Source organism: Bacidia gigantensis, assembly GCF_019456465.1.
Source record: "Bacidia gigantensis strain McMullin 20006 chromosome Unknown contig_233, whole genome shotgun sequence".
NCBI classification, from domain to species: Eukaryota; Fungi; Ascomycota; class Lecanoromycetes; order Lecanorales; family Ramalinaceae; genus Bacidia; species Bacidia gigantensis.
The window spans coordinates 348700-363973 of record NW_025408599.1 but is presented as its reverse complement, the minus strand read 5'-3'; the positions used below and the strand labels follow the sequence as shown (position 1 = coordinate 363973).

General features: G+C 50.3%; 3 protein-coding genes across 3 annotated transcripts; 2 read left to right on the top strand and 1 right to left on the bottom strand.

Moving 5' to 3' along the window:
• Window positions 1–1391: 1391 nt before the first annotated feature.
• KY384_004679 (uncharacterized protein) lies at window positions 1392–2402 on the bottom strand (the record flags this gene model as incomplete). Its single annotated transcript, XM_044813184.1, has 4 exons — window positions 1392–1770; window positions 1833–1956; window positions 2026–2155; window positions 2250–2402. The coding sequence occupies 4 exons, from the start codon at window positions 2400–2402 to the stop codon at window positions 1392–1394; spliced, it is 786 nt and encodes a 261-aa protein (XP_044669924.1).
• A 3925-nt stretch (window positions 2403–6327) lies between these two features.
• KY384_004678 (uncharacterized protein) lies at window positions 6328–8651 on the top strand (the record flags this gene model as incomplete). Its single annotated transcript, XM_044813183.1, has 5 exons — window positions 6328–6457; window positions 6511–7124; window positions 7240–7676; window positions 7714–8192; window positions 8269–8651. 5 exons carry the CDS (start codon window positions 6328–6330, stop codon window positions 8649–8651), a joined length of 2043 nt encoding a protein of 680 aa, XP_044669923.1.
• A 3490-nt stretch (window positions 8652–12141) lies between these two features.
• KY384_004677 (uncharacterized protein) lies at window positions 12142–13973 on the top strand (the record flags this gene model as incomplete). Its single annotated transcript, XM_044813182.1, has 4 exons — window positions 12142–12324; window positions 12560–12952; window positions 13112–13390; window positions 13638–13973. The coding sequence occupies 4 exons, from the start codon at window positions 12142–12144 to the stop codon at window positions 13971–13973; spliced, it is 1191 nt and encodes a 396-aa protein (XP_044669922.1).
• Between the last annotated feature and the right edge of the window lie 1301 nt (window positions 13974–15274).

Below are 15274 nucleotides of genomic sequence, written 5' to 3'. Positions count from 1 at the left end.
ACAAGCGAAGGCACTAAGCGAAGATGTGAGTGGCATTCTGTCAACTCAGCCCTCTTCTTCAAGTGACATACCACCGATCCTATCGTCCGATTCGATCATCGCTTTACAGGCGAGTCAGACAGGCAGGTCGCCGCAGTCCTCCAGCCAGTGAAGATCCCTTATCTTAGCCTCTAAATCCTCACTAACACTTGCTGCATGGGGCCAGTGCTGCTGCTTGACAGAAAATCTGCCATGCGCCTAAAGCTGGGAGGTTTGGCAACCCCTTTCCGCAAATGCTTGACTAAAGCGACTTGCGCTGCTATAGGCAGGACAGAGCTTAGTCACAGCGTCGTGCGATACATGTACCGGCGTCCCTGGTCTGGCCTACGGTAAACCCGCGGGGAAGGAGTGTGGTGCAAGTGGGTAGCGATGCTGCTCTTCGAATGTCTAGGGCGAAATGGCGTTGTTTGTGGATTGATATCGATTGGTGCGCTAGGGATGGATGCTGCAGCTTTGTAGTAGAGTGGCGATAGGAAGTAGTGCTAGGGCATGAATGAGTGCATATTGATATGAAAGAATGTAAGGCAGGGTGGATACGACACTGCTTTCAAGTACTCATAAAGGTAAGAATGCAAGTTTATTGATGTCAGCTCGAATATTAATGTGCAGTCTTGCTGTTCTTCAACAGAGCTCATAACAGTGCTCATGAGAGTCGGAAATTTTTAGCCTCGCAGATGGTAAGTCGATGCCTATCTTGAGAATTAGATACTAATGATAGCCTTGCTACAAGCCACCACATCCATTCTACGGTAAGCCTTCTCTTTCCGCCATTTCCCCCAGCCCGGTCAGCAAGTCTTCGCCGCAACCGGGGGGCGATGCGACAGCGCGTATCCGTCCTTTACTCCACACCACCGATACGCCAATCAACAAGCCAAAACGACTCACGACCCCAACATTTCCGCCTCAATAAGACTCTCAATACCCTGATCACACGTCCAAATCCCCATGACCCTCAACCCAGCCTCCTTCAGCAGCTGTCTCCACTGCGCCTCCGTTCGCTTCTTCACAGCGCACAACGCCATCATCAGCAAGTCCATGGATGTGACCGAGGGCGAAGCACCCTCGTCAGGGACGACATAGTCATTAACATGGATCTTCGAGCCTGGTCTCATAGCTGGAATCAGATTCCGGCAGGATCGTAAGACATGAGGCGTCGTCCCAGTTGTGGAGGACGGAGTGCAGGATAATATGCTCTTGCAACCTAGTCCACGGAATGGAATGGTTTCAGCAAGCATTCCTTTCGGCTGGCTGATTGTTCGCATATTTAAATATCTTACCTTATACAAGTCGTGCTGTGAAGAAATCGTGCGCCATTGCCTCGAATATCGCTTGGTCCTCCATGACTTGTTTGATCACATCGGGGGCAAATCCTGCAGGACAAGCTTTCCTGAAAGCGTCGGATGCTTCGACTTCAGCTCTTCGAGATCATGACCAAAGCCACCTCCTACGTCCACGATTGCGATCGACGATGGATTGGACTCGGCGTTCAAGCGCGTCTCTACCGGGTAAAAATCCGCATCACACCAGCTCTTTTTGCCCTGCCGATATCCATTCATGTAGTTATTGAATTGTCGCGCTCGCTCCGGATTCTCTTTAAGCCAGCCGAAGAGTGGCTTCTGCGTGTTATGCCCAAGTTGGAATGGTCCGTCTGCAATGTTGTTTGGGTGCTCGAAGTTGATCTGCGCTAAGTACTGAGGAATACTGTGGATTGCGGGCGCTGCGACGGCGAGGCTTGAAGAGGGGAATTGTAAGCGTTTGAGTCATAGGGTCGTACGGACTGGTATATTGCTCACTTGAAGTGTATACCATCGCGGTACTTGGGCTCCACTAATGCGCTACTGAATGCGGTGGCTGAATACTGGTTTGCGCCGTTCTCGGCAATCACGCCTGTTGCGGCAAGATGCTTCAGTATTCGAGCTGGTCAAGCGGTAAGCATCAGGATGGTCTTACAACACTACGAGGGTTCCGTCAAAGCGAACCACATACATAGAAGCGTGGCATCTTTGCCTGTCTGTTCCACAATTTGTGAAAGACTGACAGAAGTAGTTGCGTTCTCGGCCAGGATTCCGAAAACGTTGAGGTCAATGGCGATCTGTATACAGACGAATCTTGTGGGCTAATATTGGTTAGGACAGTGCTTCATAGAGGGCGGTGTACGAGGAAACCAGGAAGACGAACTTCCGTCCAGCCCATTCTCTGGATCGTCTCACTTGGATCTCTACTGAATATTTTAATTGCTCTGACAACGCCAATAACTTTTCTCGTGCTCCATGTTTGGTTTTGAGCAAGTCTTGCGACGTGGCAACAATCTCATCTGCGATATCGATAAACACATCTTTTTCTTTATGTGCTGGCGAAGTCATGGTGGAGTTGCGAAGTAGATTCCTTGTGTGGTGCCAACAAATAAGACAATCACGGGCTGGGAGAGATGTCAAGGATGATCAATTTCCACAAGCCAAGGACAGATGTATCGAGTAGAGATTGTCTTTCTCAAGGCTACTTGGTTGTGTAGCGGTCGAGTCTCTCCATCAAGTCTATTCTGTATTTTCTGCCCCACGATCGGTGGATTTTTCCCTTTCCATGGAGACTCAAGGTACGTGATTCTTCACAAATGCTTGGAATAGCTTGGTGATGTTGTCTTAGTGAAAGAAGCGAGTTGCGCAGTCCTGCCGAACCATTGGGTTATGTCCAAGGATTTCGCTGCTATGGGGACGTCTTACCAATTCTCGAGCTCCGCCTTGTTAAAATAGCCCAAGCGTGCATTAATTGCTGCCGATCACGCCGGCGACCTTCTCAATCTGGCATGTTCCTACCTGCAGAACTGCTAAGGTGCATAACCGCGTCGATCACTGCTCCGATCGGTCGATTTCACGCATGTTGCTCTCGATCGCGGTCTGACCTCGCTGTCTTAAACTTTCTATCGTAGGAAGAGGCTCGATTTTCGGGTTCGCTCGGGCTTTCAGCATGCCAATCAGTGTGGAAGCCAAAGCAGATCCGACATGCACAGTCTTGGGGCGGTGAATGCTCACATTCAGGGTCTCTTAATTCTGGGTGCGGTATCAATCTATCCGGCAACCGTGTTTTTCTCTCTCAAATCTTGATCATGACCTTAACGATGGCCGTACTTGCCAGTACGAAGAGGATATCGACTGACATGCTCAATCTGGCATGACAGTTTTTACGCTCCAATATACCTTTACCGCGATCTTTCCCGATATGACACGGTCGTTTCCCAGACATTCAGCTTTTTCACGATGCTATAAGGATCATTTAGCGAGTTGCCGCTCGCCATCAATACCCGAAGAATCTTAATGAATGAATACCCGGTGTGGTAGCACACGAAGAGTAAGGTGCTTGATGTACTGGACGTCTCTTTGGTAGATTTCTCTTTGTAGGGAGATGCCTGCACGAAAGAAATGCCTCGCAAGATTATTGGGATAGTGTGAGGGACGTGAACGCAGCTCACTCTGTCTACAAGATCGCACATCTCCAAGAATCTGGATGAAGTAGCGCTCGTGCAGCGCCCAAAAACCTATACCATGGTACAAGTTATTTAACCTACACCCTGGTATAGGTTATTTTCTAGTCTGCGAATGTGTGTGTTGCTGAACCACCTAGCAAGGGCAGCGTCAAAAAAGAAGAACCCGATGATTCGATTAAATGCAGCCCGCAGCTTTCGATACTTCGTCGCGATCTTCCATGATGCCCATATTTGAAACTCCCCAAAACACTCCAGCTCTTCTAAATCGCAGTACGCACCTCTCTCGCAACTCTAGCAGCAGCCTTCCTACTAACTCACTAGCACCAACAACCCTCCTTTACCATCTTATTCACATCAAAAGACATAACATCTGCATTAGACGTTGGTCCCCTTACCTACCACCGCACCTCCCCGTTCGCCCACATGAACTTTACGATTCCGATGTCCTGCTGTACGAGATCTCTAGCACCTAAGCGCCTGGTCTTCGCACATATCGCAGCGAAGACCAAAAGGGGGCTAATTGTCTAGGTAAGAAGAGGTGCCTAGTCGATCGTTTAGAACCTCTCCCGTCGTTATTACGTAGATTTCACCCGACATGATAGGATTGCGGTGCAGAGACAAGACGACCCTTTGCGAGATCGGGACGACGGAGCGTCGATTGTGGTTGAGGTCGCTTGGCATGATGATAGAGGTCCTAGATGTATGTGACCTTTTCGGTATCTAAAATCAATGTTGAGCAATTCATCAAGAGGGCTCAACTTCGGAACGTCATTTCCCATCGTAACCGGAAAATCTTGCATAGTTGACATGTACTCAAATAGTGCAATCTAGTTGCAAGTGTAGGCATTAATAAACCGCCTTGGATAGTGTCCTGTGCCTGCTTGCTCTTTTAGGTGCGCTCATGACTACGTCCCGTTGGGATGTTGAAGGTAACAGCACCATGTGTCACGAGAGTACCGATGTTGCCGCAGAATCTACACTCACGTGCGTAGAAGCTTTAGGAGATGGCCATGGTACCGCCTATAAATGCAGCGGCAGGCATTTGTTGTATCTAGACACATGCGCTCGCCTAAAAAACAAGTAATACCTAGGTATGGGTTAATCTTTATAAATAATTAGATGTCACGGTCGTTACCCTTCAGCGAGTATTTCTTCTTCCAAAGCCGTATGTGACGGACGATGTGTTCAAGGAGATGCTCTAGGTCCACAGAATGTTCATGAACGACTTTTCGGTCTGCTCATCCTCCTTCAGTGGCGAACCGTAGCGATTGTCATGCACGATCATACCCTTCTTGCAAGTGTATAGTGGAACAAGCATCTTGTTCGGTATGGACCATGTACATGCACAGCGTGGCCGCATTTCGTCTCAGTGTCTTTGCTCTTCAAACATTCGCCTCCGCCTGGCGTGCTCTTGCTCCTGCCTTCGTCTGTTCATATTCCTCGCTCTCATTTGCTTACTGTATCATCGTCTTCATTGGTCACTGTGGCACTTTTGCACTTGTTGGGGAAAGGCCTGGGCACAGAAGAGCCTGGAGAGGGGGGAGGAGAACTCAGTGAAAGACTTTTTGCTACCATCAGCCGACAGAGGGTATTTCTAGATATTAAAAAGCTATTCTCAAAAGATTACTCTCTAGTATCAAGGTCTAAGGAGTACTCACCCACTTCTTGCATTGAGTGCCTTTCGAGAACGCTAGATATGCGAAACATCTGTTGCATGGGCGGATCTGCTGTCCCGCGTCGCATACAAATCCGCAAATCTAAATCATCCCCGTCCCGTGTCAATCGTAACATCTAGAGGAGAATTAGGGTCGAACAAGCTTTCAAATCACTCAGCCTTGTTTCGAGGCTCTTAAGCGCCAAGTAAGGAGGAGGTCAATCGGCCGACAGCTGCAAATGACCAGTCCGGCTTACATTCTCCGACCCTGCTGGACTATGCACGCGTTTAGCCTTTTTCTACCTGCTCGTACAGCTTCGAGTTCTAGGTTCCCGCCTTCATGGAGATGTTGGTTGAGACGAGCACAACGAGCGGCATGGGTGCCTTCCCTGGTCCTGTATAGCATATTGGGTCAAATGCCTTACAGATCCACTAGCCTCACCTCGAGATGTGAAACGGAAATTCGAAATTCACGGATAATTTATCGCCATCCCGAAGACTAGGACCATGCAGCAACTTTTGAGGCCGAAAGGTTCTGCTTAAGTAATTATCTTGGGAAGGAATGTTCCTCTTCACTCTCCAGGCGCGTACTCACGACGAAGACCTGAATCGTCACTGAAATGAAGTTGTTGTCAGGCAATCATGAGATCAAATGCATTTTCTACTCCAACGATATTACATCCTTCCAATATGCATCTTCCTTCTAGTGATCGCGATGAAAGATCGGCACCACTCACATCAAGATGGGATCGACGTCGATGTTTCTTCCAAACCTAAAATGTCAGAGAGGCGGACCATGCGTTACCGGATGCGCTTTTCGAGAGACTCTGTTGTTGCTCGAAGATCAAAGAGCGCTGTTCGAGATCATGGTCCAGGGAGTCGTGCAAAAAGAGCACTAAAGGCCGATACGAGCGATGATACGGGTAGTCTCGCGGAATAGCTCGAAGCCTTTGCTGAAGCATTGGCTATCGCTGAAGCATACCAATCCAACAGCAATGTGTGTATATCAGGGTTCAGCACCCTTTGGTGTCCACCTAATGGGACCGCCAGCATACCAACATCGACGTCTTTATCCAGCCTCTCATGGAATTCATCCTCAACAAGCGCTGCTTTAGCCGTACAATCTCCATCATATGCCTCAACTTTACCATCAATGACGCCACCTCCAACCTCAGGCAGTTCTGCATCTCCATCTTCGTCCAGCCAGGGTGCCCAGTACGAAGTTCGAACATTGTCGCAAATAAGAGGGGCGGCCAACTCATACTCGTCAATTTCGACGAATGGTAAGAAGAAAAACTTGGAGCTACATCCATAAGTCTGGCTAACACGGCTCCAGGTCGAGATGGAAAACCAACAGAGCTGCCAATCTGGTTCGAAGCAGCGGGTATCGTACTGATTTCCGTACTGATTGCAGGACAAGCGGTCGGAGTGCCTCCGGCACCAGCTGGATTGACTCCTCTAGTTGCAGCTGAAGAAGGGGGCTTTGAAACCATGGGGGAGGCTGAAGAGGGCGTGCGTGAAGGCAAAGGAGAGCATGATCCTTCTCCGGATAGCTCATCGAAAGTCCTACCAAGCGCAACGGTGACTTCCATCGACCAAAATGCCAGCCACGCTAATTCGAGCCTCACCGCGGCAACAGAGCGCAGCAGCAGCGACTCCTCAGCGCCCGAAACGAACGTTTGGACACCTTCATCGACAACAAGTCCAAACTTGACATCAAGCCGATCCAGTGCGACGAGCATCGCAAGCACCGCCTCCACCTCCACCGGCCCCGTTCGAATGATCTTCCCCAAAGACGGCAACGATCCCAACAACGATCCTCTTACCAAAGAGCTAGTTGCCGCATTTGGCCCCGACTCAACGCCCGTCAACGATCCCTTTTCCAGGATTCTCATGTGGTACGCGCCGTTGCGCAACGAGCAGGTTGCCATATATCAGGCGAATCCACTGGTATGTGAGCCTTTTTTCACAAGGACGCGTGTTGTCCAGTACTGACGCGACGGCAGGTCAGCATGGTAGCCACCGACACGTTGATTGACAGCGATCTGAACACCGATCCCTGCAGCCTTGCGTGCGGGCGCAAGGGCGCCGAAAAAGAAAGCGAAAGCGAACAGGTGTGCAGATCGGCGCCATCGCCCAAGTCCCCTCATATTCCATCTCCGACCCCTTCGCGCCCGCGGACTTGGTGCACCTCTCCATGCCCGCCAGCGTAGCTTCGCCCTCCTATCTCCCGCAACAAGCCTACGTCTTCGACGAGTCGGCGGGACGGAGCGTGACGGTGTTCATCTGGGACACGGGCGCGAATCCGAACGGGCGGGAATATACGGATAACACGGGGAGCAAGCCGTGGATTCTGTTGCCGATTCCTCCGTTTGATCCAGGTTGGAGACCGTGGTCGGCGAATGTGGCGGACAATATGGATGATGATTTTGAGAATCCGCATGGGGGGGGGGACGATGATGTTTTCGAAGGCGGTCGAGGGACAGTTTGGCGTTGCGAGAGGTGCTAATGCGGTGGTTGTGAGGGATCCTTTTAATAGTTGGACGGGACCATCGGCGGGGACGTTCTCGACGTGGTATAGAGGGCTGGGTATCACCGTGGAATATATGTGGGCGAATGGGTTGCTTTATTCGGGGAAGGTCGTCGTCAATCTGTCGTGGGGGACTAGGATTTCTCTTGATCCTATGGATCCTTTGTTGGGCAAGATAAGGGACTATATGGACAAGATGGCGGAGACTTATGGGGTGGTTTTTGTGGCGGCGGCAGGCAATTCTGCTTGCACAACAACAAATCAGGATGGTGGTGTGCCGGCCAATAAGCATGTTAATGGTGTGCCTGCCTTGTGGGGAGGGTTGGGCTATCTGATCATTGTTACGGGCGCGGCTGATGCTCAGGGATATCAGTCGGAGGAATCACAGGGTGAAGGTAAAGAGGTCACTATTTACTTCGCGGGCCCTGCCAGTCGTTGTGGATGGGTCCAGGAGACAAGACGGGGTTGGGTCAACAAGAATCATGAAAGTAAGCGGTACGTCCCTTGCCAATGCAGGACTATCAGGTCTCATTGCGTACTTCATGGCTTGGCCTGATACTGCAGAGTTGATTGACAATAGGTCCTTGTCGGAGCGGCATGATCGGGTGGTCTCCGTGTTGCAGACGTATGGCTACAAGAAAGCCAAGGTTGCAAGACTGCGAGGTGATGGTGAAACCTACGATGTCCCAGCGGATCTTGTTGCATGGAATGGTCAAGAGTGGATAAGGTGGGAGGACTGCTTAAGGAAGCGTGGTGTCAACTCGACGGATTTCCAAGGGCAATGTGTATCCGGCGGCAATAGCACGATCAGTCCCTTACCGCTCACCTCTACAGCCACCAATTCACAGACATCGACTTCTGTGTCATCTTTTTTCCCTCCATACAAGACACCTCGACTTCTTCATCCCCATCTCCCTCAATTTCAGCTCAACCTCCAACACCGGTAGCGCTCTCAAGTCCAGCAAGTCCATCGCCACCCGGTCCACCCGCACAGACTGCATCCATATCCGGCGAGCCACCCACAATCTACCAAACCAAATACGACCTCTTCGGATCCCCCCAATGTCAACTCCTCACAGACAAATCGAGTCCCTGCTGGGCCGCATTCAGCCTGTACGAAGACACGCGAGTGTACAGCGCGTATGCGGCATTAGCACATCAGGAAAAAGGCGCTGCTGCGGGCTGTGCGGCGTCTTTTCGATGTGCGGATCCGGAGCCGTATACGAATACCATGACAGGCGCGCAGATTAAGGCTGCTCTTGAGTTTCTTTTTGGTGGGGATGGAGCGAGGGATTGTGGCACGAGCTATCTAAGTAATAGGTGTTATGTGCAGGCGGATAGATGTACGGATTGTGAGACTATTAGATCGCTAGGGGGAGTGGGATTAATTATTAGGCTTGGTGTTCTGGATGTGGGCTGAGTACTCTGTTCCCTTCAGAGATGGGGTTGGTGCCCTTCGACAGCAATTCGCCGCCTTTTTTTCATCCTATGTCCTTATTCAATTTGCTTTCTGCCCGTCTCTGACCTCTTCTTCGAAAGAATTTATGTGAGTTTGTGATTGATGACAAATCTCACTCATTTGGTACGGTCAACACATCGGGATCGCCATATGTTACGCGTGCGTGCTTGTTTGACAATCCCTTCAGCTGGACTCCGCGATACCAGAGTGACACCCACACCCCCCTCGTCGTCCACTCTTGCGCCCCTTACGACCCGACTCCTTATATCAACACCAACTCGGCAACTTCTGGCAGCAGAGCAGCCGATGCCATGCAACAACCGGCTTCCATTCCCCTTGCGCCTCAATCTCCCGCCATCATGCTCACGAGATGATATCTAGATGCAGAAGATACCACAGCCGAAATGCTATCACAAAAATCCTAGCTCAAGCGCTCAAAGTACCATCATCCTCTCTCAACCTTTCACCCCATGTCCCCACCACCCCCACCCCTTCTCCCTCCCCCGTAACATCAACGATCAACTGATGATTATCCCCCACACTCTCCCTCCCACCTACGCCTCCCTTCCCCTCAATACACTCCACGGCTACATCCCTCACCGCCTGGCCAATCTCCTCCCAAGTCGCCGTATCCCCGTACGGTCGCCCATCAGGAAAGATCTCCAAATAGCAGGATTGGTGATTCGTTCCGAAAGGGAGCTTGACGTCGGACTCAAGGGCTATGATGGAGGAAAAATGGCGGGGAACTTGCGCGCCGGTTTGGTTTTGCAGGATTTCCCCGAGCGTGGTGCAGTCGGTGGCGGAGGGGTCAGCGTGGGAGGGGAGTTCGGTCTTTTGGTAGCAGAGGAGGGCGAGGGCTGGGGTGGAGCGGAGGAGGGAGAGGAGGAGTAGTTGGGTTGAGAACTGGGAGGTGTATTTTTCATATCGCATCATTGTAGCTTCGTGAAATGGAAATGTTGATGCTAGGTGGTAGATGGGTAGGATTCGGTAGTCGCTTAGAGCCGCAAGTGTCTGTACCGATATGCGCAATATCTTCTCTTGAACACTTGCGGCTATCGTGTAAGTCAAAACGTCAAGCCCGCTGCGCGTGATGTTGGTCCTCTAAATGTGTCTCGTGTTATAGTGCACTGTATTTCAACGTCATTGCCATTCCATAGGCGAATTAACTTAGGATGCGAAGGCCGAAAATCTGAATCTATGAATGATCTAATACCGTTCATGTTATGTTCAGGTGACAGGCTGAGCTTCTGGCAACGAGTCTGCGCTTTTCTCTCAGTACTCATCACAATACCCAAGGCTTATGGGGCAGCAATTTCAACGAGTTTTGGCTTTCCTATTCACGACGCACTAGATGGAATAAAAACCGAATGCGAAGCGTTGTAGAAGAACAGAGCTAGTAGCGCAAAGTCTGCCTAGTAATCTGATGTAAAAGGATAGCAAAACTCAATAGAGACCAGAATATGCAACGGGATTTCAAGCGACAGCTTCACATATCACGCACATAGACAGTTTCCTGACAAAGCACCTACCAAGGCTCTATGACACAAGAGAAGAGAAGAAAAGCGCGGCACTACAAGACTTCAACTTCGTCGATGTATGGACCTTGCTGAGCAGCATCTTTCAAGCAATCTTCAGTGAAGGTGTCGATACGCTCTTGTTAGGGGGAGTGACGCATTGCATGGTGAAATGACGAAGGGTGCTAAAGGAAGCAAGGTCTAGCCTAAACGAGCTAAACGAGTCATTCCTCAGCGATGCAGCTTACCTTTCGTCAATTACTTTCAACAACTACATCCATTGGGGTCAGTTGCAAAAGATCTGTGGATGTCTGCATAGCCATTGTCCACCTACAGTCATTACACATAAGATTTATGTTAGATTCAACTTCGATAATGGAGCCTGTTGGATTCATTGATAGATTGACGAGGACAAGCAAGGTTGTCGATGCGTACATCAGTGAGCTGTCACCCATGGTACGTAGGGTTCCAGAACAGTGAGAATGCAGGAAATAATAGGAGCTCCCATATTTGGAGAAAATGTCAACGCAATTTTGCGAAGAACATTAGCAGTATCCCACGGGCGGAAGATGGCAGGAACAGGGACAAAAGCGGCTGTCTAATAAGAAAAACTGTGGTTCTTACTTCCTCTTGCACCCTCATCTGTTCAATCTTGCAAGGTGCACCTTACTCAAGAAAGTGGGCTCTTCTCGTCAACAGCTCACGCTCGAGCCGTATAACCCAAAACGCTTAAATGACGAAGTGTCTTCTAGCCAGATTCCGGTGGCTGAGAGAATGAAGTTATCAAGGATCCGTGTGTCTACGGTTTTGGATTTTGGAGGACTATGATTCTTGTCCTTTTCCTATCCACAATGAATGGAGCTGACTCCAGAAGGAATGGATGGGAGACGATGTGACAAGAGAGGCAGAGAAAGAGTCAGAATCGCATAGGCCAGGCGAGAAGGCGCGACAGGGACTAGACAGGAGGCGGCAATCCCAGGGGAGAAAATGAGAAACGGCAGGAACGAGGGCCAACGGGGGTGAGGAGCCGTGTTTATCACATATTGTCGCATCCTTTACAGAGAGAAGGAGTGAACGAAGGACAAAAGGCCTTGCTCCTATTTCTTCCTGCACCATCTGTCCTAGGGCCCGCATTCCTGAAAACTGCTGAGAGCTGCCCCTTTTCACCCCCTTTTTCAGCCACTAATCCGTGGAGTTTGATATTGATCAGGCACGCCGTTTATTGAGCTAGCTATGAGTAGCTACTTTGGGATCGTCACTCATCCGAAACGATTTGCCTCTTAGATATCACGTGAAAGCGTTATTTGACGCAGTGGTACGGAATAAATGCCGCGATTACGCTAGCAAGACTTGGCACTTGGCGCGTCCGGTCGCGCTCATTCCGCTCATTCCGCTCCTTCACTCTCACTTTTACCACTTCACCCCAGCTTGCCTCTGGGAGCATAGTCTTCTCGCTGCTTCCTCATGCCCGCCTCATTGACGTCAGACTCCTCCTCATCGCAAGCTCTTGACGCTCACCCTGCTCAGCCCGAGAAATTAGGCCTCAAACGCGCTCGTTCCCCATCCCCACCACATTCCGCGCCCTACCCCTCAGTCTACCGCCATGCCCAGAGTGAAGTGACTTTGGAGCCAGGAATCCATCAAGCCGTCAGTATCACGTCCGTTGCCTCTCACATGGGAATTTACTGACCGGTAGCCACAGCCGTCAAGTCGCAATTTCGTTCACCTCCCTTCACAAGAGAATTAAGACAAGAGCGGCGCAAGTGAACAGTCCAGACCGGCTCCGACTGCTCTTCAAGTCACACCTTCACCTGCACCTACATTACAGCCTACCGCGCCTTCGCAAGCCGCGGACTTTGAATCTACAAATTCGCCTGCCTAGCTCAACTCTTCCGAGAGCGAGGATACTAGCGAGTCAGACGAGAACGAGCACACCCCTACAAGTGTAGCGGAACGGATTCAAGAGGAGGACAAATCGGAAAACGGAGAAGATTCATCATCTGAAGACGAGATCATGACGGCTTTGCAGATGCACGACCTTCTGAAACGGAATAAGATTTTCGTCAAGGACCCTCTGGTTTCCGAAGGCATTGCAATACCAGTCATTACTAAGGCAACAGAGATTATGAATAGAAGGCGTATCTCGGACTTTACGCCAATGGCACATGACGTCCGTACTACTGTTCAGGCAAACCAGGCCGTCAACGAGAAGACATTCGTGGTGGAGTTGTTCTTAGCCCTGCTCGGCAGGACGCCCACCCGCAAAATACCAGCGGTCAGTCTCACTCCCCTACTCACTCCTGTTCTTGTCGCTTTGATTTACCCTGCTGCTTGGCTACTACGACCCGGCCAGTGAAATTAAGGTGGTCAACCCCACTCCTCAATATCTACCCTCTTAATGGATGAGTTATGACTGACAGAATCATTGCCATAGTCTAACGATCTCACAGAAGCCCAACTGCTTGAAGAACGTAACTGGATTGAGCAGTCCTGGAGTAAGGATCATTTGAAGGCTCTATGGGACGCCGACTTCCAGCACTATGCAGTACCTGTAATAGTGACAGGCGACGCCTTTTGGGATGCGGTACTCGCACGCTTCCCGAAGGTCAAGGATCCACGACCAGATATCTCCTGGGGCTATCTGCCTTCAGTTTTCACTGAGATGCAAAAGGACGTTCTTAGAGTTCTTCAAACGACTATAACCACGCTAGAGGTCTATGGGCAGTTCATTATCCTTGAAGCCAAGTGTATGAATGCCTCTATCGAGGACGCAGAGCTTTAAGCTGCAGGCGGAGGAGCTGCGATGTTGAACGTACGTCGTCGTCTTGCGAAAGCTGCGGCTGCCGAAACCAGCACCACTCAGCAGGTATCTTACCCACGGATTGACTCGGTAAGCAACTGGCTGCCTGTCGCGCTTCTTGCATGCCGCGTGAGAAAGCACGCCGCTGACGCCTCTCCAGACCTCCATCGCCTTTTCCTTAGCTGTCAGCCCTCAGCATGCACACATTTTCGTGCACTACGTTCTCGAGGAGAGTGCCACGTTCGAAAATTGGCACATGTCTTTCCTTCGTGACTACAGCTTCCATCGCGAGGCCGAAATCACGCAACTCCATCAGGACATTGATAACATCTTCGACTGGGGCCTTGGACCCCGCAAAAAGAAGATCATCGAAGAGTTGGACGCAATCATCGCCAGCAACGTGAGCCTCAACAAACTTGTGCCCCCCAAGCCCAAGAAGCCGAGGGCAGCAGAAATGAAGGATGACAGGGAGGCAGAGTGGGCACCACAAGCCTGAATGCTAATGCTAACAAGTCTTCAGCGCGTCACTACAACCCCCAACAGATCTGTTGATCGAGGGGGGTATGGAAAGATCGACCAACATTGTCCGGTCTCGGGTGACTGCATTAAATGAATATGTTCTATGAGATTCTCAAGTGACAATCAGAGGCACTGCTCAAGTGCTGACTTTGCCTACATCTGATTTGCCAATAGCTACTTTAATAAAGACCTTCTTACTATTCTGCCCGCTCTCTCCCTTCTGGCATTCGCTGTATCTCTTCATGGGTCTCCTCCCCCTCATCCCCTTTTTCACCTTCATATCTGACCTCATGTAATGCTAGTGGCCTTGTCAATTGTACAGGAGACTGCTGCAATCACGATAGAGGAATGCATAACCACCGAAGAGTCGTGGCCATCTTAATTTCTAGGAATCCGTGAACCATAACCTCTCTCGCTGATGTCAGAGCATTTTATTTGGCCAGGAGAATTGAATTGGGCAATACAAGACATCACAGACCTCTCCCTACATCTTGCTTCACGAACAATGTGATAATCGCGCCGTCATACTTGCCCGACTCGTATCCCTAGCCCCCGCTCGCCCTTCATCTAGCCTATCCCATATCTAAGGGGGCGCCACTCTCAGGGTTTCATCCAGTCGCACCTACGACATCGCTAATCCTACTCAATAATCCTGCCTATCTATGCAGCTTGGACTTTCCATCTCACTTGCGATTCTCGCCCTGAGATACTTCAGGGTTAGGGTTAAGTAGCCTAGAAAGATATCGCAAACAGCTCTCCAGTAGGCAAGTATCAGGATAGTGGAAACAATATTGCTATTCACCAGTTGAGATCGCTACTAAGGTAGTCCAAAAGCGCATAGCATAGCTTCATGGATAAGAGGGCTTCATGCAGCGCGAGAGCTTAGTATGAAGACTCTTCTAAGTGCGAGCGCGTTCGAAGCAGTGTCGTTTCTGCACGCTCGTGGAGAGTGTGCGCAGTTATTCTGGTGGTGGTGAAGTCTAGTGATTGCATGATCGAGGAGAGAGGGCGTGGTAGAAACGTCGTTGTCCGACGCGGGGATGGCGCGTGATAGTGGATAGCGAATTGAAGTAGGGGCAGCTTATCTATCCAACCTATCTATCACGTATCATCTTTTCGCTCGAGGAGCAGAAGGCTAGGTGGAAATACGATTGGCGGGGCGACTTCTTCGCTGTTGCGAGGGGTATCAATCTAGATTTAGTAAGGAGGGTGGCAGAGAAATGGCTCTTTAGAGTACTGCGCCGTTTAGGGATCACATAGAGTTTCTTCAAAGGAGTA